The sequence below is a fragment of the Diachasmimorpha longicaudata genome, chromosome 6 (assembly GCF_034640455.1).
Source record: "Diachasmimorpha longicaudata isolate KC_UGA_2023 chromosome 6, iyDiaLong2, whole genome shotgun sequence".
In the NCBI taxonomy this organism is placed as follows: Eukaryota; Metazoa; Arthropoda; class Insecta; order Hymenoptera; family Braconidae; genus Diachasmimorpha; species Diachasmimorpha longicaudata.
This window is the reverse complement of record NC_087230.1, coordinates 9,501,208-9,526,696: the sequence shown is the minus strand read 5'-3', so window position 1 is coordinate 9,526,696 and position 25,489 is coordinate 9,501,208. Positions and strand designations below refer to the sequence as shown.

General features: G+C 39.9%; 2 protein-coding genes and 2 non-coding genes across 11 annotated transcripts in view; all 4 read right to left on the bottom strand.

Moving 5' to 3' along the window:
• The window catches only part of Sha (shavenoid), a 76,295-nt gene that overhangs the window by 12,201 nt on the left and 38,605 nt on the right, over positions 1 to 25,489 (bottom strand). Inside the window, exons 1-2 of one of the 4 annotated variants that reach the window (XM_064123307.1) lie at positions 20,142 to 20,172; positions 1,566 to 1,852 (exon numbers count right to left, since the gene is read on the bottom strand). The exons of 1 other annotated variant lie outside the window; for it this stretch is intronic. The gene's annotated coding sequence lies outside the window, so the exon portion shown is untranslated. Of the gene's footprint in view, positions 1 to 1,565; positions 1,853 to 11,385; positions 11,734 to 20,141; positions 20,173 to 25,489 lie in introns of those variants that run through there. 2 more of the 4 variants (XM_064123306.1, XM_064123305.1) reach the window with 2 other exon arrangements.
• LOC135163675 (uncharacterized) lies at positions 12,770 to 18,175 on the bottom strand. Of its 5 annotated transcripts, none has more exons than XM_064123338.1 (7): positions 17,585 to 18,174; positions 17,215 to 17,504; positions 16,522 to 17,141; positions 15,921 to 16,025; positions 14,943 to 15,104; positions 14,699 to 14,823; positions 12,772 to 13,399 (listed from the first exon to the last, which is right to left on the bottom strand). In XM_064123338.1, coding segments are annotated over exons 1-7 (1,383 nt in total). In that variant the 5' UTR covers positions 17,665 to 18,174; the 3' UTR covers positions 12,772 to 13,398. The 5 variants fall into 5 exon arrangements, 2 of the variants coding, with proteins under 2 accessions (XP_063979407.1, XP_063979408.1); XR_010299173.1 differs by having other exon boundaries at positions 12,773 to 13,399; positions 14,699 to 14,861; positions 17,585 to 18,171; XM_064123337.1 differs by having other exon boundaries at positions 12,770 to 14,823; positions 17,585 to 18,175.
• Trnal-caa (transfer RNA leucine (anticodon CAA)) lies at positions 18,300 to 18,420 on the bottom strand. Its single transcript has 2 exons — positions 18,383 to 18,420; positions 18,300 to 18,344 (listed from the first exon to the last, which is right to left on the bottom strand). It is a non-coding gene; the product is annotated as a tRNA-Leu (tRNA).
• Trnav-cac (transfer RNA valine (anticodon CAC)) lies at positions 18,731 to 18,803 on the bottom strand. The gene has a single exon. It is a non-coding gene; the product is annotated as a tRNA-Val (tRNA).

The window sequence follows — 25,489 nt, the reverse complement described above, 5'->3', positions numbered from 1 at the left end:
TCGTTTTATTTATTTATTTTACAATAAAAATGTCATCAAAATTTAGCCAGAAATTTTAGGAATGCAAAACAAATGTAAAAGTAGGAGATTAACGTATAAGAATGAGAATTATTTCGTCGGTAAGAAAAATAATGCTTCCATTTGCAAATGATAAACCCCAGGTTTACAATCGCTCCCACAATTTTTTTTTCGATAACATAATTCCTTCTGGCTATAAAAGTTTCACTCTGGTACCATTCACCGAAAAATTAAGATATTCCAGAGCCCACACTTGACTTTATTTATTTATTTTGGATTATCTGAAAAATGCCTATTCAATAACCATAAATGCATCCTAAAGATAACAACAAAAAAGCGTCTCACTTCGGCCATCAGTTTGTCCAGTGAAATTCCATTGCCGATGAAGAATTAAATTTTAATTATTTTAATTGCATTTTAATCATGGGTTGGTGATACTGAGATGTCGTATATTTTGCGAGCAATTAAACCAGACATCAGGGAAAAATTGGCCACGAATTTCGATGAGTTAGGTGTGATACGATCAAGCAGTTTTCGAGCCCCATCAGTCTCGATTACACATGCGTGAAGGTGATGATTACACTGGCAAAACCGCGAACAATACCGGTTCTGTATTAACCCATCGGTCCACCCAATAGTAAATATATAAATGAGAAATTAATTAGACAAATTCTTAGTCGTCTGGGTGAACTCGTGTCCTTCAGAAGTGAACATTAGACAAACTCGTTCAGTGACGCAACGGATCAGTGACCGTAAACCTCTCTAGACATTTTAATGCCCCCCGATGAACCCCAAACTAGCTAAAATATTGCTTATTTACATTCATCCATTAATTCCCCAGTCCGTCTCATTGATCACAAATGCGATCCCTAGATGTTTCGTGACAGTTTAACCATCATGAATTTTTAATTTTTGAACTTCATTGCGAACACCGATACCGCAAGCAGATTATGAGAATTTACGAAAATATCGAAACGAAAACCAGTTCGTTACATATTTGGTTAACATGAATTCCAAATGGCCTCGAATTTTTTTTCGGTAATTAATGGTAAAATATCTGCGTGATTATTAACATATGTCGATCCTGCTGAGGCCACGTAGCCGAGAAAACATTTTATTCGGTGACAAACTGGAAGATGTTGAGCGCACGTCCACAACATAAATCTTTTCGTAGCGCAATCATTCCTGTTTATCCAAAATATTTTATTCTCTCTCGGGAGACGTTGGACTAACCGGCAAACCTGTCGATCATTTTTTTAAATAAAAAAAGGAAAGCACCTGCTAGTAAAAATATTATTTGTGGGAAAGAGGATTGCGCTCTCGGTTCAGAAAAAAATATTTTCCAATTTATTTATTTATTGCAGACTTACGTATCTGCTCAGTGACTCAGTCACCTCGGATTTCCAAAGCTTTCCCTGGAGACTCCTCCAGGGAAAGCCCTTGAATAATACCATGCGAAGGACTGTTCTATGTCACTTATTGACGCTAAGAGGAGCGAAACAGAATGAAATAAAGATAAAAAGCTCGGTAGTCGTAAAGGAGGATACCTGTTATCCTGGTGGAGTCAAGAATGTTCAGTTGGAATGTTCAGGGCTGTTTTCGTTTGGTCCGGGCCATAACGGGCCCACCCGTGGCTAAAGATGTTTCCTTCTTCACTCAATTTACGAGTGCCTTGACGATCCGGCTCACGAGAGAACCCACCAGAGAAAACAAAAATGAAGGAGGAGGCGACTTGTCTTCGTAATGAGTACTCGGCGTGTTACGTTTATCGGCCCAGTCGCTTTCTCAACTGAGGACTCATTTCAAATCGTATCGTTAAATATTAGATGTTCATCTGAAAATAATAAAATATACTCTAGAATAAATAACTTACATGTGAAGACAGGGGGCGAAGACTGTGGGGAGATAAAAGTATGTGGACTCAAAAAATTCAATAGAATTGATTAGATAATTTTTTCAGATTTTTTTTTTCATTTAGTTATTCGCAGAAATTTATGAAAGATTATGATATTTCTGTGAATCAGATAATTATCATGTAATTGAGCCATTCTCGAGCGTAATATCACGAGGCTTTTAGCATATAGAAAAATTATCGATAAGGAAAATTTCTCGACTATTTATCGACACTGTTAGGAGATGATTGAAAGTTAATTAGCGGTTACATTCCAATTTTCAGTTTTAATTGGAATTGACTTTATCAGATCAATTATTCGTGAATTGCTTGTTTATGTGAACAATTCTAGTCAATGGGTTTTTTTCATGTTCACCGAAGTTAATAGTTGCAATAATATTCCTCATAGGTATAATTAGAGTTGTTCGGAGCCTTTGCAATTGCACATCCAACTGCATTTTCATAGACCTTTCGCAGAGTTGCAATGAAATTGAAATGAAATGGATAGCCAGGATTATTTGTAAAAATTTCCACGACTTGTCTGGGAATTTCTAAAAAATTCTTGAAAGTCCAGCAATTTTTCATCAAACTCATGATCCATGGAGATGACACTCTGTTCTCCTGGACTGAAATAGTTCGAAAACTTTTCATATTTTTTTAGAGCATGATCTCGTGAAATCTCGTCTGAGTGTCGTGAGCAGTCTTAATCACAGTGCAATATGGAATGGATTGATGATGCAAGTCAAGTCATTACGTTTTACAACAGCAATAAAAAATGTAGGTCTCTCCGTCGAGACAATAATTCTTTCACCCAGAGAATTTCATCGATTTCCATCATGAAAGTATCAATCATTAACCTCCTCTACCCTAATTTTTAATTGGATTTTTTTATTTACGAGAGCAATTGGCTTCATTCGCGGGATAAAATTCTAATAAACAAGAGAAGCCATTATCTGATGATGATAAATCCCGACGAGATCGATGGGCCACAGTGTGAATATTCATTACCCGATCTACGACGCATCGTGTTGGTGAAATTTAACATCTTGCGCTCATTCAAATTACACTTATTTATGCGCTTATAATACGCCGATAATATACTTTACTAACAGACGAGAGATAAAACTCACATGCGATCATTTGTCATGCGGTGAAACCAAAAGGTGTGCGGCTGCGGAGCTACCGCACGACATGAGCCTCAAATTATTGAGTATATATGTGCGGTGAAGGGGGAGATGCGAGAAATTTAGCAGCTAAGTCGTAAATTACTGGCCACCAAGGGGGTACCAAATTTCGAGGTTACACAATTCAATCAACTCCTCCCCCCTCCGCCCCCTTTCACGTATGAAACACTATGTGTGGGATTTTTTTACTCCCGTATGCGTGCGCCTGCCACATCATCTGATTTTTAATGATTCAGAGATTTTTTATTGCTGATAAATTTGTAAAAGCTATTAAAATGGAATTTGGAGTGTTTCCTCGCGAATCAGTGGTGATCTTGATGGGAACTAAGGTGTCTTCATGTTTTTGATAATTACTAAAAAATCATCATCATAAATTGAACTGAATTGTTTAAAGTACATCCTGATAATCTTCATTTTCAGGGGGAAAACAAGTTATTTTTTCGTTTTTCTCGTGTTGCAGAAATCACTCTGAACAGTTCATTGATGTAACCATTGCGGAGCACGTGTCAGATAATCTTAACATAGAATCACGACAAATCCACTGGTGTCACATAAGCGCTTCATGGTAGTTAAAAGCGGCAAGAAGCAATGGCTGATCACGTATCATTACACAAATCCTCAGAGGCGCGAGTCGTGGTAACAACACACCTGAAGACACTCAGTCCCTCATGAGGCAGAGAGTGGTGGTACAAAAAAATCACCAAGATTTATCACTTACCAGGCAGAACGGTGAGAACAAGAGGGAGAGAAGTCAACCTGTAGACGAGGCTTCTCCCTGAAAAGCCTGATATCGTCTTTTGCATGACTCTGCACTCTCACACGACAGTTCCCAGAAGTCGCTGATAAATTTTTAATGCATCCCGAGCGTCAAAAAGGTTGATATCCCGCAAGAATACCCTCAGATCACCAAATTCACATTAATCATTACTATCATCTCCAACTCAAACGAATTCATTGCCTCGAGGAATTTCATCTTCACTTTATTTTTATTTCTAACGACGAGAGTGGTTAAGTAATTGTCGGGCGTCTGGGGATCTCTCGGATTACGTTATCCCGGCTATTCCGAAGAGTCTTGAATCGCTGTGGTTTTTCCCGTGCCAGGTCCACCTCGTAATTCCTATTATCCTGGCGTCGTGGTGGCACTAATCCTAACCCCACTGCCGCAAATAGCGTTAAGATTGTAAAAAGCATTTATACTGTTGGCAAGAATTCATAAACCTAACGTCATGAATACTTAGACTTGTTGCATTTGAAACCACGGCGCTCCTAGTTCCCCCTGGAAATATTTTTATATTTCGGTGCACGCGGACTGAGATTCTACTTAGAGCTGAGGTTTTGGGTCAAATGAGCCGCAAACTGCGATAAAATTTGCATCTCAAACTCGCGGCTCCGGAGACCGGTCAGTGTTGAGTTGCTCAAGGGGGTGCAGTGAAATTTTTGGCAAAAATTACCCCTCCCTTTGGTGAACGTGTATTTTCTGACATTTCTTTATCCATAAATATATTATTTAATTTTTTGGTTGGGATTAATAGCATATCATTCATGTCAAAAACAAATAGTCAATTACATATATGACAAATTGATGATGAACTGATGGCAATTACATCGGTCCCTTGAAATTGCGGTATCTCACGCGATGAAGAACTCCAACATTTTTCTCCTCGACAACTAATTGAATTTTAATCACAACGGCGAACTGGACAGAATATTATGTCGCCTGACTGTCGAAGAAAATATTGTCAAGATATTCTGCCCTGACAAATCACACACATGTCATGATTGATGATAGGAAGCATTCGGATTCTAATTCCTCATCAATAATGCATTCTGGTATTGGTGTTTGTTGAAAGGTCGGATAAGCTGGTGGATAAATCGATGCAATGCTCGAGGTTGTCTGTGTGAATCGATCGGAATGATCTATTGAGTCGGCGTCGACAAAACGCCTGGTGATTCTCCGGCTTTTCCAGGGACCGGGGTAAAATACAAGAATGAACGAGCACGACCACCATCGAGATTACTCGAAGCCTGGGACTGACGCTGTGTCCATCGGGATTTACTAGGGTTTCTCAACGGAAAATCGATGTCACAGTTTCCGTCAAAGATGCCAGGAATGCGGAAATTTAATTCTTTATTCACTCGTTCATTCCTTGCATTGATAGTGTGATTTACTTGTTACGAGCGATGAGATTTGATGTATTAATTACCGCTATTTCACGTTATTTATAGAAAAACCCTAAAGTGCAGTTTATGCTCCTCAAAATTTGGACCTTTATTTAATCTCAAGTGAAATACAAATTTTTACTCAAGTCCTCCGCACCTGACATGGCACTTAATATTATGGAGGCTGGAATTTTGTCATTTTACATTGAAAATATTGCGTGTTTAATCTTTGGTTTATCCGTAATTATTAGTCATTCATGTTTTCCCCTCTTCACCAAAAAGCATAATTGTCGAAGAAAGTACCCCTTCTTAACGGTCCCATAAATCTAGTTCGGTCATTTGGGGAGGCGTAAAAAGTCGAAATTACGGCAATGAATTATGAAAATAAAAAGGTTATTCGAGAACCCGAAAGAGCCATTACGAATGATAAAGCCATAAAGTAATTGCTGGGCTACACGGCCAATGACGGCACTTACTGCCAAGTTTTAATTTTGGACATTTTATTTTGTTTCTCCCTTATTTTGGGGGTTCTATAAAGTTTTATGCGTTTCCCTGGCCAGTGACATTCACCACATTAATTTAACAACACTTTGGTGCGGAAATGTTGTGATGGCCGAGTCATGGTGACCGTTGAGCCTTCAGATTTACGTGCACCTCCACTGTCGGCTAATTTATTTGTGGACCTGGGAACGTTGCCCCGTGAAATAGATGGCACGTGGCGATTCTCACACTGTTGGACACATCACACGAGTGAAATTTTTTTGAAAAATTACCCTTATGTTTGGGTACTATTGGTGATTTAATTTGTAAAAATCGAACGACATTTTTCCCTTGAGAAACGCTGTTCAGGGAAAAATAAAAATTATGATCTTCGCAGTGCTATGAAGTCATAAAAAATTTAAGTCATCGAAATCAAACGGATTTGATTCTGTATTTATTCCTGGGTGGACGTTATTTTTAATATGTTCTATTTTTCAAATTCAGTAACAGGATTTTAAATTTTATGATTTTGGGGAATAAAGAAAAATCCGTTATATAGATTAACGATGTTACCAGTTCAAATAGTCTGCTCGTTACGTCCTTTATTAGGGGCGGTCTTCCACAGCCAGTCAGCTCCAGGAAATTTGAATGCCTTAATTTCCCGCAATGACCCTAGATTAAGTCTGTGATGAATTTAATTACCACTAGACCTTCTCATGACTTTTAAATCTGAAACTCATTTTTCCTGATGCATGGAAACCTGCACAATATTAGAATGATTCAGTTTTGGGTGGGGTTTTGATACGGTTAGGAATATATGTTTGAGAAGTGCTGACACAGGGTTTAACGGTTCCGTCGTTCAATTTCGAGCGTATAAATAGAGATATGCTTTTGAAATTATGGCGAGAGTCAGTAAGTTCGTGTTTCTTTGATGTTTTTTCTTCCTGACAATCCATGAATTTGATGAGAAAAATTTCCATTTTGTGGTGTAACTAAGCATCCTTTGAAATCGCTACTATAAATTCCCAACAAATATAGTACAGGATATTTTCGTAAAGATGAATTGATGAAAAAAAAATAGTTTGAACCATCCAACTTGTCCTTCCATTCGTTAAGGAGGTTGAATAAAGCACAACGTCATATTCACCTTGCACAAAGCACTTCCAGAATTTAATGTTCATTTTGATGAATGGAGCTCATGGCACCCGAGATTATAATAAGTTCAATGACAACACTGATTTCTCCGCATCCCAATATCCATAAAAAAAACCCAGGAAGGAATAATACAGATAACTCAAAAAAATCGTATAATCCCATAAAAAGCCAAGAACTTGTTGACATTTATGACTCTTTATATGAATCTCCCCCGCTCCGCCCCCGTCCTCACTAGCATTAATAAATTCCTTCGACTACATCTACGTCGTCAGCGACTGGTCAGGTGTCCCCACGCCACTTTCAGCCCACGAAGGGGGTAAAGAGGTTGAGCATTACCCACAGAATCCCAAAGGGACGGATGAACACACATGTACCACAGTAGCGAAACGCGTGACATTCCGCGAAGCCGAAGAAAATGTTCATTTCGATCTGAGTTATGTATTGCCGACGGGAGAAACCGTTGGACCTATGCGCCAGTAGAGTCCACATCCTCTCCCCATCTTCTTCACCATTTAAAGCCTCTGGATTCATTACTCAGTCCCTTAAATTCAAATCTTCTTTCGCACTCAAAGGACAAAAATTGGATAAACTTTTCTGGCTCTGAATAATTAAATCAGGTGACCATTCACCCCTTCACTTCAATTAATTTTTTTCTTACCGCGTTCTATCGCCTGAATTTTCAAAATATCTCATGCCCATTCATTCATCAACACTTCCGCTGCAATTTTTCGTCGAGCCATCGGCTCATCTTTTTTCCCCGCCAGCAATTTTTTACACCGCAAGATGTTCACTGTCCGTGCACCTGAACAGCGCGAGTAATGTAAAAAAAAATAGGAAAGGGAAATAGCCAGATGATCGCTCTTACGCGCATTGAACTCACTCATGGTACTTCAGGAGTAGTCGTAGAAGTATATCCACGTTTGTAACATTGGGCCGGTGGTTAGGCCCCCATGGAAATTCATCGGGCCGTAATAATCTTAGCCCCCTTTCTACGTAATAATGACGCATTAATTAATATTTATAGTCTGCCCACGTGGCATGACGCTTCCTTCGCATAATTCTTACTTTTTTTTCTCTCTCCTCCACCCCCTCCGTCCCTTTCTTTCGTTGGTTCCCCATAATCTTCGTACACTTCTATTTTACCTCAGCGGTAAAAATGAAATTGCATTTGATACTCAGGTTGCGCATGCTTACCATGTTACAAAGGAGTTATTATGATTGATTATAAACTGAGAAAGAACCGTCGGGTTCTCATATGGGATAATAATCAGAAAATTTATATTTTGATGCTAATGAAGCGATTATCCGGGGTTATGCTCGTTCTGTTGCTACTGTCGATTCAACGCAAATTAGGATCGTAAATTGGAAGGATGAAGGGGAGGTGGAGGTGTTGACCTCTTGTGTGGATCATATTGTTTGTATTTGATGAATATTTTTTTGGCCAATGGAAGGTGAGAAATTTCTAAAAAAATTCTCCCGCTACTGCGCCTTAGTCTTCTCATAGTCCACTGCATGAAATGTCATAAATAAATTTATATTCATATTAGCCGTCTTGTTTCCGCATAATTTAAAGCCACGAATTTGTATTTTCATCCTACATTCCAGAGGAAAGCTCAATGAATGTGAGTTAAGTCGAATTAATTTTATTAGTTTAGGTTTATGGGGTTGGGGTTCACATACCAGCTGCACACCACGAACCCGGGGTTACGCTAATCCCCTATCATGGATAAAAATCAATTTATGATTTAAAAAATAATGCCACATGGTATGTTGAGAAAACCATTGACGTCTCAATTGCCTCATCTACTCGTGCGGTAGTTTGAGAGTCTTCGTCTCGTAAATTCTTCTGCCTCCCTCGAATGGATCTGTCAACTTCTTATCTTCGGATGAATAGAAACTGTTTGCTCACGATAATCAACGTTGATAATAGCAGATATGAAAAATCGCGGGTGGTCTTTCAAACCTTTGACGGAGTGATGATGATGGAGAAATTGATCCGGAAGTACGAGTATCATTCTCCATATGGTCGACCGAGGATTCTCTTGAGAGATACATAACCCCGGGTGGCGTCAGTTGCGCGGTTAAGTGTGTTCAGTGCAAAAGTGCAACGAAGTAATTTTACAACGACAATAAAAACTCAATTCACGACAAGACCGGTCAATTGTCTTTTGCATTGAACTTTCGCTTCCGCTTCCGTCTAATGGATTGCGTCATTAATAACTCGTAGTATTAATGGTTATCCAAAGGACGTGCGAAAAATGGGTAATAATGAGCTGTTGGCGTACGAATAGCCTCTCCTTCTCCTTCGTTAACATGATTTAATGGAGGAATTATTTTGACGAGAGCTTAACTGCGCCTCAAAAATATAAATAAATTTATTCGTGTCGCGGTTTCGTCTCGTTTCTCGCCACATCGTCAAATGAATTTCCGAAAATTTCGCAAACACTGGGCTTGCCCACTTCCGTAATTAACGGAATGGAAAATAAAAATTATGTTATGATGGAACAAGGAAGAAATAGAAATGAAGCGTCAGGTGCCTTACGCGTGCTGGCTTGTCACTCCGAGACGAAGTACAGTGTCAAAGCAAACGAGCGTGACTATCGTAAAGCCAGGGATAGGCGTTTATGGAAGCATGCGTAAGGTGAACACTTGAGGGTGCTTTAATAACTCTGCTGAGTGTTCAGAGAACGGGGCGAATGATGTTAAAAGACAACACTGTAACAACAGTATGAGCTGTGGACGATCGGGATATTGAGGGCTCCGCATCGTAGTTGCACTTTGAGATGATTTATTGATGAAGAAACTGATGGTCTTCATCATTCACTTGTTATTATCGGTAATTATGAGCACTTTATAAGTGCTCAGCAGAATTGCTATGTTTAGAGGATGATGTTGCTCAGTGAATAATTTTCCTTACTTGACACTTTCATGAGCATGAAACTATACATTCGTTTGGAAATGGTCACGAAAGGACCTGCTTGATGGCATTGCTCTACGACATGTAGGGTTTTCCAATGAAATCAAACCAATTTAAATAATTTTCTTGTTCAGTCGGAAAATTCAACAGAATTCAATTTTTGATATTTAACAATCATTCTCCCAGGAACTTCCTGGAAATTCCTATCAAGTAAATTTCAACGTAACATTGAAAGATCATTCATAATTCACGATTCGATGAGCAAATGTATGAGAACTGCAAATTTCAGTTCAATTATTCCGTGAAAGTTGGTAGAAATGAGAACAATCCAGATCAATGTAGAACTAAATACGAATTCGTTGAGAACTCAGTGTAGTTTGCTGTTGAGTTTTTATACTTTTTGCATGATTTGATTGAGACTTCTGGTAAGTTGAGGAAGTCGTGACTGCCTGTCCCTCAGGGACGTGCTGGCTCGTGAAATTTTCGATAATTTCTAATAAAACAGGTGGAAACATATCCGATAAACATGTTTGCTTCTCCACACGCAATAACATTTCTCTTCCGCGGAAAAGTTAATCCATTATCGTGTAATTTTTCTTTCATCTTCCTCGACTGCGCAACAGTGCGCGGAAAATGGAGCACTCGAGATTTCAAAAAGAGAAAAACATTTGAAAAAAAAAAACGATTGCAGGAAACACAACTCGCGTGCGAGTTGAGAAAATCTGCATTGGAGGAATGCAAAGTGGAGATGATTCAGAGGTGTACACGGCTACGAAGTAGACTGTTACCTACATCATTATCCATCTCAATCTCTGTTCAACATGAGCATCATCATTGACACTTGATAACACGTTTCCCACAACTAAAACAAACACAGCTTTGTCTGCTTTTATTTTGCCGGGAGAACAAGATCTTGAATCAGAAGCTCGCGCACTGGGTGGTGCGCCGCAGAATAAGAAGAAAAGATTGGACCCGAGGAGTGCGCGAAGACGGGTAAAGGAAAATTGAGAGATCAGGAGAACTGGAGCACACGAAGAGAGATTGTTGATAAAAATTACCCTTCCGTTCGAGACTCCATCGTTACCAAAGGGAAAATTTCTCTCGGTGTAAAAGTGCATCCTAAGGACCTGAGGAAACAAGTCTCGAGGATGGAATCGTAGGTGTGTTACATCTGTAGGTTGCATAAGCTCCTGCCACCTGAACGACCTTGCTAGGCCTCTTCATCGTACATTATCCTCGCTGGCCTTTTCCTGCTACACCGCACATTGACCGCCAACCCCGCCAGATTATTGAGTCATTACACTACATATCGGGTATCTTAATGCCGTGTCCGGAGGATTAATCTAGTGGCGATAATCATCGGCGGGCACGTAATGATTCAAAAGCCGCGATAATGATCAGGGGATCATCACTAATTCACGATTAAATCAGTGGCATTATCCTCTTGAAAATAACCGTAAGATGAGAGACTCATTCGCAAGGAAAAATTGTCGTCAATGTGTCCCAAAAAGACCCACCATTCCTCCGAATTAAATTACCGGCAAAAGGTGCCCGAAGCTCCTATAATATAAAATATTCACCTGACTTGCTGCTGCAGAAGTTCGCCCTCAGGAAGGTCCTTCGGTGGGTTTTTTTTAATTTAAAAACACTCACAAAATATTCGTAGGGCTCTCGATATTCGGGGATAATTGTTCATCACAACACATTTGGATAGGGCACACCAGGGAAATGCAGAAGGTGAATTTAAATTGGGGTAATTAATGACGAATAATTCACAGTATGATAATTAGAGACTCGGGAATGTTTCGATATTTCTCGTGACAGAGGGCTTTGTAAACGAAAAGGGCACGTAGGTGGGTGATCTGCGCTGCTTGGTGGCCGGGTAGTTTGTGGCTTGGAGAATAAGCCGTTCTACAACAAGGGGGTCTTGGTTGAGTCCGTTTCACTCACCGGCGTTCTCGCGGCTTTGCCCCTATATCCCCTCCTCCGTAAGTCAGTATCACCTCCTCCTACTTGACGTTATTTACCTATTCTCTCTTTCCCCCGTGAGCGCTTGTTTGTCAGGCATCGGAAATTCAACAGGGAATTTAATATTGTGTAGCTGCACCGGTGGAGCTGATACATTTTAGGATTGAAGTGGTGAGAAGCGGTGGTAACGGTCGCCGATGATCAAACGAGCCTTTGTGATAGATGGGTGGGGGCGAGGCGCGTGCCCATCGGCTTCTAACGTCTCCGGGTGGTGGACAGGCTAATTGGAACGTTTTAGCTACCGCGTGACACCAGCTGACCCCGACGGGGCAGACGCAGGAAGAGAAACTCTGGTAAAAATTACCCTTCCTTCAAACCAAAAATTATCTTTCGAAAATCTCCCGAGGAGATCTTTCTAGGTCACCAGGGAGATCTTCAGAAAATGTCAGGCTGAGCCTTCGGAAGATTTCGCGGAAAATATTCGATGGGTAATAATTTTGCGACGTGGGATACCTCTTATCATCAAGATCGCGGAAGTATCAGTTGAAAATTGGAAATCAGCCAAATACACTTTACTACTTCGAGAGATGATACTTTAGAGATGAAACCCATCATTGGTAGTTTATTTCAATGATTGCATGGCTTGTTACATGTAATTGCAATCACGTATCGACATATGGATTCTCTTGAACGATCTGTCAGCGAAAAGAAATATGAAATTTCCAATACGACGATTGATTTTTCCGTAGGACAGAATTCACTGAACTCTGAAAAATGCAGAACAGTTATATTCTGTGACTCAGACGATGAATTTTTTCCCAATTATCGCTAAAATGAATAATTTTAGCCAAAAAACCAGTGAGATCTTTTAATAATGAAACCAGATCCGTAGCGGTATCGAGACACAACTTTTCGACCGTTAATTGCCTCTTTAACATTTCTGCTCTCAGTTATTTTCAGAATCAATTTCTCGTTCTAGAGAATTTGAATGCATAAGTCACTGGCTTTCGTCGATTCTCTGACAAATTATGTATGCGATACGAGAGTTAACATCGGATATGGATCTCTGATGTAGAAATGATAATAGTGAAACGTCATACAGTAATGGATGAAGAGGGGGAAAGTACTCATGCTGACTAACAGTTAGGATAACATGTGGCAAAGCTGCGGCATCTGTCTAGGAAGTGATCCCGTCATGGCCTGTCAGACCAACACACCTTCTGCAAAATCATCCCTTTTATCATACGAAAAAAATACTATAAAAATTACACTGCCTGCACCCTCAACTGGATTTGCAAATGACTGTTGGATGATATTTATCGGGAGAACTAGGAAAAATCACTTCTCCCTCAGGATTTCTCTCCATAATTAATTATTTTTACTTTTGCTTATTAATTCTGTACGTTGAGCAGAATATTTATTTTTCCATTTATTCTCAGAGGATTCGATACACCAAGTTTATTTGCATGTAAACTTATAAAGTCTAATTTTCGTCTTTTTCTCTTCATTCATTTACATACATCATCGTGGCATTTCTTTCATTCACGTCCACTTCTCCCGCGTCTCATTTGCTTTCATCGATCGTACTCCAGACGAAATTTCACCATTCCATCATCACGAGACCATCTGAGCAATTAAATCAATTAAAACTTGTAATTAGCGGTAACGGATATCGGTGATCGTGTCTCCTGAATTCTTAGTACATCGATCTGCCGATAACATCATTAAAAGAAACTCATCCTTTCATGAGAATAATGGAAACAAAAAAAAAGAATGACCCAGTTGTTTACATTTTTCATTACCTCTTCTCACCAGAAAAAATATATTACAGAATCCGTATTACCGATAATTTTGTTCTGCTGATAACTGCAAAGCACTCCGGGCATTAATTTTTTTTTATGAGAGCAACACGTCAATCTCAAGGATGTCTTTCCGCATTATGAGTCTAGTTCTCTCGCGTGTGCACGCGCGGTGTGGACAAAGAAGTTCTGATTTCCACGGAATTCGCATAATTATATATCCTCAGGGTGAGTAAAATAGGAGTGTGCAGATTGTCGAGTTAGAAGTATACATTTGACTTATACATGGATGCAAGCACGTGTTTCAACAAGATTGTGACAACTCGTGCGTAGAATTTTCAGCTTCAAACAGAGAAAACAATTCTAGAATATTTTGGAAAAAAAAAATCAGAGAAAAAATTTTCCTGTTCTCCAATGAAAGTCCCAGTACCGCCCATGAAGACGATAGAAAATCTGCACCCACTTTGCTGGGCAAGTAAAGGGGGCAAATTTGGAGAAAATGAGAAGCCATTTAAATCTCCCGTGCTGAGATTTATAAACACGAGAAATCATCTTCATGACATAATTGTACTACTATTAATTTAATTGAATGAAATATTTTATATTTAATCTCTCAGTGGAAAGACATTGTGGATGCAGAGATAAATTGTGAGAGAAATGCCACCTTGTAATCACACGCTACCATCTTCATGCCAGTGTGTCACCGACTCTGTTACACCCGGTACACGATAAAATCCGTAAGTAAAAGGAGAGTGAATCCAGCGGTTTACACATGTGACAATGGAAGAAATCACACGGCTCTCATTCGATAATTAGTGAAAAAAAAAATCAACAGCACGATCAACTTGAAACAGGGGATAACCTATATATAATCCGATAACGATTGACGATTGGTCAGTTGGCTCCCTGCACCACGTGGCAGCAGGAGATCCCGGAATAGAAATCCTGTTTTTTGGGAAGTTTCATGATCGTAAAACGGACGGGAGTATCGCGCCGAGTGGACAACAACCAGTTTGCCACAACGATGAAAATTGTCACCACCAGTTCAATGATTACGTACTTATTCACATGAGATTCCAAAGAGATATCCTAAAAAGATAACGAACATATAAAACTGATGATTTACCAGCATTGACATATTTTTCCCATTAAGATAATTATGACGGAGTGGTGTAAAAAGTCAGTGGCACCATCGTTGTCATTCAAAGACATCAGGAAAACCCGCAGACTCATACTGCTTCGGTTACGGTCCTCAGGAGTGCAAAGAAGGAGTATGAGTTCCGTAAGATCTTCGCAAACATGTCACACAGTTCAATGGATGTCGGCTGGTGACATATATCAAATATTAGAGATACTCTTTGCTTCCTTACTGAGATGAGGGTGTGCATGGACATGGTATAGTAATTTCCAGCTCGTAATTGCAGTGGATTTTTTGTTCTCATCATTGACATGAGCATCAGTGTTTTAACTTCATGATTATCGAGCTGATGCTCCCAGCCGGACTGCCATTGACTCTCGAACAACGAGGTACTCTGCAGAAGGACATTCAATTTTTATAACCTTTACGCGGTACGCGGTCCTTCGAGGTCCCTTCGCACGGAGAGAAAAATTGAATAAAAATCACCAGGAGAAGGTGGAAAATTACTTTGAAATATTAAATTCGCTAGAAAAGAATTTAATAAAAAATGGGAGTCGGAAGTGAAATTGTATGAATCGTCACGTGTACCGTATAATTTAACCACCCTACTGATGACCCACTGCTGCGAGAACAATAAGTAACTATAGTTCTGTCATTTTTACTGAATAATTCCCTCCGTGCCAAAGGTGAATATTTGGATGGTGAGTATTAAACAAATCATCCTTGTTTTCAATAATGCTAATGAGTTTGCCATGACGATAGCAGCATCCCCTAGTCATTGATATACGGAAGTTAGTTTTAAACATTAGGTTTAGAAGACTTTTGGAGGTCGTGAATGGTACGTCTGCATTATTTATGATTCACAAATTAAGTGTAATTTCCTTTTGGAAAAGTCATGACTTTATTGCTGCACCGGCGAAAGCTCTCGACTGACGGGTAATTATTATTAGTAGAGAATCCGTAGGCGTGAGGTGTTTGTCATCCTCCATCGTCCTTTATACGACTATGATTTGAATTAATATCTTGACGGTTATTACGTTGTGCATTGGTAAGGTGTCGTGGTACGAGATGGGAAATTGTGCGTGAAAGGATGAATGAGAAATATTTTCAGGGGCAAGTGCCATAAGAATACAAAATTCATTCGTATGACCAGAATGAGATTCACGAGAATTATTTTATCGATCTATCCAATAACTTTTTTAAAAATCACCTGGTACATAAGTTGATTTCCACTCCAACACCAATTAACTAATTGAGAGAGTGCTGCACCGAGATAGATAATGAACTTCAACACGCTTTCCTTAGACGATGATCCCTAGTGCATGCAAAATAGAAAATTCGTGGAAGTCGCGAGTATTATAAATAATACATTATTAAATGCATTCAACCAAATTGTCCGAAAAAAACTGTAATGAACCCAATTCAATCAGTCAAATAATTTGCAGGGATGAGCGAGCGTATAATTGGGACCTTTGTGGTGTTCCAACCACCTGCTTTCTCATCATGAACTCTAGGTGATACTTTAAAAATACCTGTCTCACTACATATTGCATCCATATGAATACTTCATAAGTGAAATTAAAAAACTATCTTTAGTAGGAAATGTATATAATGGAAGACTCTGTAAATCTCCATAACCATCCAGGGACTGAGTGTGATAGCCAGAAGTTAAATTCATTTATAGCAACCAGTCCTACCCCCTCCCCCTCTCCGCGTTCCGAATAAAAAAACAATATTTATTTATAAGTAAATGGGAAAGGATGAGCCTGCAATAATACCATATTACCGTATTATCGTAGCCAGTAACTCACAAGAACGGCTTGAAAACCCGCGAAACATATCATGGAAAAGCTTGAGAAGACCTGCATGAGCATGCAGCTGCTAAAGATGACGTTGAATTCGTCGATTGTACGGATTATCCTCTGGTGATTAATCCCACAAAGAGTGAATCTTTTAACGAAAGAGTCTCTATGTTCTCGCTCTTCTTCCCTCCGGAAGGGAACGAAGCCAGACATGATGAGGTCTTCGTTTGCTTTCAATACTGATGGTTCTTTTGATGGACTGGAGGTAAGAGATGATGGTTTCAGTCGGCAGCGATTATACACATGAACTATACATGTTTGATAATTGGAAGCCAATGTGAGCAATTGTATACTGAGGCATCTGCAAATGTTGATGGCCAAACTGTCCATTGCAACAATTGAATACAAGCCAAATGTAATCGCTGCTGTTTGCAGGCACATGGCTATCTCATGACCTGGTGAGATGGTGGTATCGAAGGGAAAGCTCGTCTTTATGGGAAGTTCACCATCGGATTTTGGTACGAATACCATCAGAGCGATCACGAGAAATCCCGCTAGGATTATGAAAAAGTATAGCAATATCCTTTCGTAGAAAAATGTTACTTTCAAGAGCCTTTGTACTCCCACATCTGAAATGTTATTACAATGTTCTTGTGATTTATAATAATGGATTCGGAATTCGCAGAAAAATTAAGAACATACCGGACGATTGCGATAGCACGTCCAGCGGTCTGTAGACCTCCTCGATGAGATTTTGTATGTTTCCGTGTTGTCTGGCGAAAATAAATAACTTGAAAATGATAACAGATATTCCAGCTAAGTAACATGCATCATCAGTCGCAATGAGTAGATCTCCATAGTTGAGCAGTAAATGTGCGAAGAGCGTACTAAAGAAAATCATAATGATGGTATAAATAATAGTTTTATAAATGAAATAAAAAAATCGTAAAATAACAGATGTTGACTCGTCGAAATTCCAAATACCACATAATCTGGAACACGAAACGTGATTTATTTTCAGTGAAATCTTGTGGAATAACAGTAAGAAATTTTAGTTTATGGGCGACTTCACTTTGAGAGTATGATAAACATATTCAGTACGCTACGGTGCGTATAACCTGGCGGCGTCTTAGTCGCCCCTCTGGTGTACATGATATTTTTGCAATTGCAAGGTATCGATGAGAGAATGGTATTATGAGGGATATTCCTCCTTTCCCTCTAAAAATCTTTTATAAAAAGTGAATGATCGATTTATAACTTCCATGCTATCAGGCGTTATTTTCTTCAATTTGAATATGGGATGATCCAATAATTTAGTCGTGAATTGTACATGATACTAAAGTGTTTGAACTGTGATTGCGTACTTCAGTATGTATGAGTAACAGCTGGTAGGGCTCCCCCAGGTAGCTAACACTTTTCCAGTAATACCGTGGCTATTGTAGCTGAATTCGATGGTAAGCGATACCTTTGGTCGAGCTGTTCTATTCGCATGTATTGTAGATCCTATACTTATTACGGAGGTTTGAAGTCACGCACTCCCTATGGAAAATGATTGTTCCACTGGAAATAGGAGTGGTGAGTTTCCCGGAAGAAAAAAGGTGAAGATGATTTTTTTTTTCTATGTAAAGTGCTGAGCTTAAAAGTACGTATTTGAACGGAGGAAATTATGAGTTCCAGCGGGATTTGAACTTGCCCCTTTCTATTGAGAATATCTCCCTTACGGTTATTTATCCATTATAATACAATGGCTAGCGGGGAATCGATGATTTGTATAAAAAAAAAAAATTTGTCAGAAGTGGGATTCGAACCCACGCCCTCAGAGAGGACCAGAATGCCCATTTGCTCAGCGTACACTGAGAAGGTTATCAACCTTGAGTCTGGCGCCTTAGACCGCTCGGCCATCCTGACAATTGTGACATCGAGTGAACAAATACACCATGATAATTTAACGCACACGTTTTGTTGCGTAATCACAAATTTATTTAAAGAACTTATCATTTTTTCAGAACAACTGTGTTACTTCTGGTCTTTAAGAATATAAAAATGAGTTCTTACAAACAGAGAATTGTTATCCCGAGCCGCAAATATATCGTATAACATACTCCCGTACGAGTTAGTTGTCATAATTACACAGTTTGTTGTTAAAATTATGGCTTTTTAATCATAAAAATGGTAGTTATTTTTTTAACAATGTAAAAATGGAAAAAAAAAAAATAATTGTTCCCGCCCGGGGTCGAACCGGGGGCCTTGTGCGTGTGAAGCACACGTGATAACCACTACACTACGGAAACTTGTTATTCCACTGTAAAAATCATAAGCCTCAAGAACTGTATGATCGAAATAATCCCTCTTGGTTTATTGAATTTTTATCAGAAGTATAAATTTGACAAAATGTAACTGGCAATTGACTGGCGTATTAATTTTTCCCAATATTCTCAACATTGACGTCCATAAAGCCCATCAGGGAAAATATTATTTGAGTGTATTACGTTCGGATATTTTGGTTCAGCCAATAGTTACAGATTTTGCGTTTGCGGAATTTAACGATCGATTTAAGGACCGTGCGACTGCGTACCTGATATTAATTCAATGCAGCAATATATATGGAATTCTCAACTGTTTTTAGTTTCTACGCTCGATAGCTCGAGAAAAGTTTCTCCCTATTTGTACTTTCCCATGGTCTTCATCTTTTCTCTAACCGTGTTATGCCTCCAACTTGCGATGCGCTTTTCAAGCTGGACAAATACTGACGACGCTTTTACTATATGTACTCAGACTCTTCGAATTTTCCAATATTTTCGTAATTTTCCCTGGACACAGACCTAAATGACCACAAAATCAGCTGAGCCGAAGATTTATTTGTATTTAATCGGGATAATTGCCATATTTTATCGCAATTTGCGTCGCATTTTTCTCATCGTGTAGGACCTTTAATTGTTTGATTCGAATGGGGGAAAAAACTCGTCAATATCGAAAACTTGCTGAATGCGGTGAGTTTCGGCAAAAACATTCGTTTAATGACGCTAATGAAGTGAGACTAAGAATACCTCGTAAATCTCGTGCAACATGGATCCGCAAAAAACTGTCTGTGTGGCGCATGGGGGTATTTGAAGAACCAGAAGAGGAGCGAATAATGAAGGAGATATGTTGAACTTTTCGTGATATGAAAGACAACAATTTCTTTCGCCACCGCTGGAAATTCGGGGACCTCTACATGTGTGCAACTGTATCGAATCAATTGCTGTTGGTATCGCACTTCCAATCGCCTCGGCTCCGCATAAAAAACCTTACTTAGTAGCATGTACTTTGTCCAAGATTTCCAATAATCAGGAAATGTTGCGCCAATTAAATAAAGAATTTAAGACACACCCAATATCAGCCCCTTAAACTTGAAACCGTAAGTGACGATGAAATGACATTCTTATACTGTACTTACGGTAACGTGCCGACGTACGCGAAGAGAAATATTCAATAAAAATTAGGGAATTCGCAGTTCACTCACCGATTACAGAATCGACTGGGAAAATTTACGTTATGGTATTATAATTTGTCACAAGTGATTCAGATAGAAATTATCAGATGTGGAAAAATTCTACAATTTCAAGTGAAAATTATGCAATATTTGTTACATTACGAGTCCCAGTGATGTCCCGATTTGCTTCTCTCAATTCTACTTTTAATACTGGATACGGTATTTACCGGTAAACCTTGCTCCTGACTTGGATTATATGGCAATGACATTTGCGCCAATAAATTCTCGCGGCAAATCCTCTTCAAGGCCTTAAATTCACGGAACAATACCAACAGCACCGGTAATGCATGTAAATTCAAACGATGTCCCGGTGCGTAATCGAGCCCATCGAATTGATTCGCGCCGCGAAAATCATCTGTTCCGTTATCGAAAATGCTGCTGCATTATTGATCTTCCTGTAGCTCATGTTCCGAATTATACCGTACACCTCCCCACTGAGGGCTTTTCGAACATCTCAATGAATCAGACAATTCCAATTTCAATTGTATTCACTGAATGTGCTCCGTCCTAACAGCCATCAAATCCAGATTATACCGTTTGTCAATAATAATGTCTTTAACAACCGTTGGCAGCTTGCGTAGCACCGGTCACACCCACAGGAAAACTACCTTAGCAGGCGTCGGTAAAATGTACATATCCTGAAGAGATAAGCATGAGATGTTCAAGTTGGTCTGAAAAATATTCGCAAAAATAAAAGTATGAAAAGAGGAAACTTGGCACGATCACCCGAGGCTGTTTCCAAGATACTTCCACTTTAATTACACCCAAAAAGGTACTCTCCCTGATATTGCGATATTATCATACAGCTCGGAATGCTAAGCCAGCATTTCCCAAGACTCTCAAGCATTCCCGTAAAACTTTAATTGGTGTAGGTAAAAAAAAATCAAGAAAAGTGGAGAGCGAGCATATGATGGAAATTGTGTTTGCAAATGAGTATTTTCATTATTCGGAAATATTCCCGGCGCGTCTATATTGACTCCGTGAATAAAGTTTAATATTTTCCCCCGCTTTCAGAAGTAGAAAAATAAAAAGTTGAGGACCCTCGTGGAGTGGCACTTCATCTGGGGCAAAAAAAAATTCACCGGCGTAATCAGTAATCAAATTTATTAGTTTCTATTGTCTTGAGGATGAAGGTGGAGGGGGGGATGGGGAAAATTCTTTTCCGATTTTATGGCGTGGAAAGACGATATAATAAGGAGAGGGAGGGTGAGCCTCGAGGCACAGTGCGAGTAACGAGGGAATAAGACTGAGTTCAGGCGAATTGGAGGGTGAGAGAGAAAGTGAGAGGGAGTAGCACAGGTTTTACTTTTGGTTGGGGGGGGGAGGAGGAGGAGGGGGTGTAAAAGATTTAGTGGAGCCCACTTGGTGGCCGCTTCCAAACTTTCATGAAGGAAAAAGGCGCTTGCCTTTTGCGAAAACATTAAAACAGCATAAATGATTCGATGCCAGTGAAATGAAAATTCGTATCTTGCCGACCGGGGTTACTTGGTTTAATTATAATTTCCGTCATGTGAGATGTTAGAAGAATTTGTTGCTAGAATATTAACAGTAGCGATGATTTTTTTTTCTCGTATTTGGCCAATTCTTAAAATCGATTCGCGATAGGTGACAAGAAATCTGTTGACTCAGGAGTATAGGGGTTCGTAATAAAAATAAATATCCTCTGAACTGAGCTTTAAGGGTGAGTGAGGCCGGGGGGAGGAAGGACAGGGTGGTGTGTTGGTAAAGTATAGGAGAGGGTGCAATGCCATATCCAAACCCGTATATGCTCCATAACGATATATAATACCGACATATTCCCGAATGAGGCACTTTTTTTTGCTGAAATTCTACACGCGGCAAATGGTCGACGTAAAGTTTAAATCTTCAATAACTTTCGAGTTTGACGGGTTGCGAGTGGTCTGAGGCATTGGTGGGTAGACTATCAATGTATTGGGTGGAACATTGGATGATCTATTGTGTGGATTTCTGAATTATTGCCTCTGATCTGTGTTGGCGTCACTAATTACGCTTGAAATAATGTTCTAGGAAAATGACTGGGCTTGAACTTCAAATCCATAGGAGAACGTGAAAGAATGATTTGCATTTGTCCGAGGGGATGGTGGCACAACGCTCGACGGTTTTCATTGGGCATTGGTTGAACGATTATCATCATCAGGTATCTTTTATTTTAATACGCGATGGATCTATTGCCGTTGAGGAGAGGCAACACTTCGAGGAAAAATCAAAATATGTAAAATTCGTTCTTCGATAAGTGATAAAAAAAAATACATTCCCCCTCTCGTCCAAAAAAAAAATCGAAATAAACGAGCGGGGTCGTGCGAACTGCCACACAAGATGTTGCAGGGTCCATTACAGCCCCCGGGTGGATTCTTCCCATGAAAACGAAGAATACATATAAAACATTCCTTCGATTTCCCTCCCGGCGGCCAGTAAAAGATTATCGTATTATGGAATACCAATACTGGATGGTACAACAGAACTTTGTCAATGCCTATTGCTTGGTTGACTGATAGGAGAAGTCAGACATTTTTTTATTCATCATGCAGACAAATTACTAAACAAGTGGAAGTTAACTCCCGAAAATAATAATTTTTCTCGCAAGAATGCGAGGACCGTCAAATGTATTGGTCTAACGCATAATTATTTCGATAAATTATTTCCCGATTCGCCTGCCATTGGCCTCAAGCACTATCAGGTATCGAGAAAAACCGTTCACCCATGAACTCTTTACTTCGAACATCCGAAACTCCATTACCGCCTTCCGCGGTCCAGCCATCCCCAACGAGACAAGATTTGTGAGCTTTTCCTTTCGCCGTCCGCTTTTTTATTTGCCCTCCTCGAAAAATCTGACGAATCGATCTTGTTGTCACTACGTGATAAAAAATGAGAATTAAAAAAGAAAATTGAGAGCGGATGAGTCTTCAGGATAATAAAGCACTGTCGGAAGTCCAATCACACCCGCTCCAATATTTGGGAGGGATGAAGAGGAGACAGGCGACAGTCGGAGTATCGCACCGGGAATATCGAAGGGACGTGATTTTTATTCTTAAGCATTCTTATTCTCATCGAGGGGAAATAGTGAAGGGGGAGAATTTTTGATCCCCTGATTTTGCCTCTTAGTTAACGTAAGACTGAAGATTTCTCTTTTTTTTTAATATTTTCATTCATCTCAACAGCTGTCTCACTCTCGTCACCCTCCTACCTAATTCAATTTCATGCTTCAGAATATTTCTGTATTTTTCACCGTCATCCCCTGAAAACGGACACTCTCTTCTGCTCTCTCACGAGTAATTTCGTTAGCAATTAATTCAAAACCGAGTGAATTGATTGTTTATGCTCAACGATGATTCACGGGACTTCACCACGATTTTTCATCGGTCTCACCATTGAATTTACCGTCTTAACTCAACTTGGGGAAAATACATTAACACTTCACCCTTTGTTTATCAGGGAAAATGTTGGCTTGCGGTGGAAGAAAAGAGGGAAAAGCAGGAGAGGCTTACAGAGGTAGGAAAACCCTTATGCCGGCAAAACAAATGACCTGCAAATCCGTAACATCTGTTTACCTCACCTCTCGCCATGTTTTTCATTAATTTAACATCCTTAACCGCTGACTTGAATTATAAAATATATTCTATTAAAAATCGCGCACATTAATTTTATCCCACGAATTATTACTGTCGCAAAAGAGAATCTCAATCGTCCCCTCGATCCCGCCCAAAAATTCAATCAAATTTTATTCCACCCATAGTACACAAGACGAAATCACAACAAACTGTTCCACCTCTCGTTGAATTCTTATCAAATCCCGAAAGAAAAAAAAATTCCATTATCATGCCGGCTGGCCTGCAGAGCTACCGCGGACAGGCGATGCAGAAGGGTTCACGGGCAAAGAGATCGCGGACGATGGTAAAGGGAAGGGGGAGGGAATGGGTGGATATTCACCGGTGGAGATAGCAAACGGCGAGTTTGCGACTTTCCAGGAAGCGTATAATTAATTTCCCGTGTCACTCTTCCGTTGCCATTCCAATCCCATTCTATAACCCTGCATCTTCCCCTTCTCCCAATATCTTCGCCCCTTTTTACCCCCGCACCCCTGATGTCCCTGAAACCGGGGAACGACAATATTGCTGGCCATTTGGTTCGACAGAGTTTGCGTTCCCTCTCTCTCTCTCATCACTTCCTCCCCCCGTGGAGCCCTCGAGAAAGGGGTTGACTCCAGCGCGCATACCGGGCCGTCAATATCAGCCACTGTAATTAAACATAACAGATCAACATCCCAAACATTAGATTTACTAGCTCCAGCCGTAAAGCATTTTTCTGTTGATTCACTCCAATATACTCCTCTTTATACTGGTCCCGAGTATTGGTGTACATTTATGTTCCCATTCCGTTATATTTCCTGGAGAGGCGGCAAATAACTGCAGATAGCGTTAGCGTCTCATCCTGAAATTGCCCCTTCTCCATTCTAGTTACGAGCAAACCGGTTAATTGGATAAATGTCCGATGAGCGTATGGAAACCTCCACCGTCCAAACCTCCACTCCTGTCCTCCATTCTCGCTTGCTTTTACCCAGGCATTGGCCCTCCCTGGGATATCGTTATAACCCCCTTCGACTCATTTCCGTTCGTGTCCTTATATCAACTACTCGGGGATACACAATCGTTCCCGTTTAATTTATTGGAAACGACGAATCATGTTTATGTCTCTTTTCTCTCATTCTCGTTCCATGTTTTTTTTTAGTTCTTCAGCTTTTTTTTTAATATTATTGAATCTCCATTTGTTTGATAGTTTCCAGTGAATTTATTGTGGCGTGTGGGACAGAGGGTGGGCTGTTGGAGGAAGTTTAATTGCGGAGAATTGTCGTGAAAGTTGTAAATAAATCGATGGGGATTAAATATGGAGAGGAATTGATCGGTTTTCTTGGGGGATTATTTTCCCTCGAGTTGTTGTAGTTTTGGCTTTTTTTTGCTGCTGGCGAGGGAGTGGATTAGACGCCCTAATGTTGCTCGCATGCTCACGACACTTTCACGATAGTAGTCTTCCCCCCTCCCCCTTTAGCCGTCTCACTCGGGGGGTTGTATATGTGCAAATAAGTTGGTTTCTAATTGCCGACGATAAATCACCGACAACACCTGCATATATCGCTGTGCTTGAGACTGTTTATTCGTTCTTCACGTGAGAGACGAGATGGGGGATATGTTATGGGTTTAATTTGGAAAATCAAGGGGGACACGAATCTCGACGTATCACGAATGATGTATTGATTATTCTTGAATTTAACGATTGATTTTCTTGACGTAGAGGAGGTGGATTTTGGGGTGTACGGACTGAGGTTTATATTCTATTCTGAATTAGGGGGCAATCAGTGAGGGAAAGACAGGAATTACTGACATGCAAATTGTTCTTTTCAACGGAGTTTCTTCTTCTTGCATTTCTTTT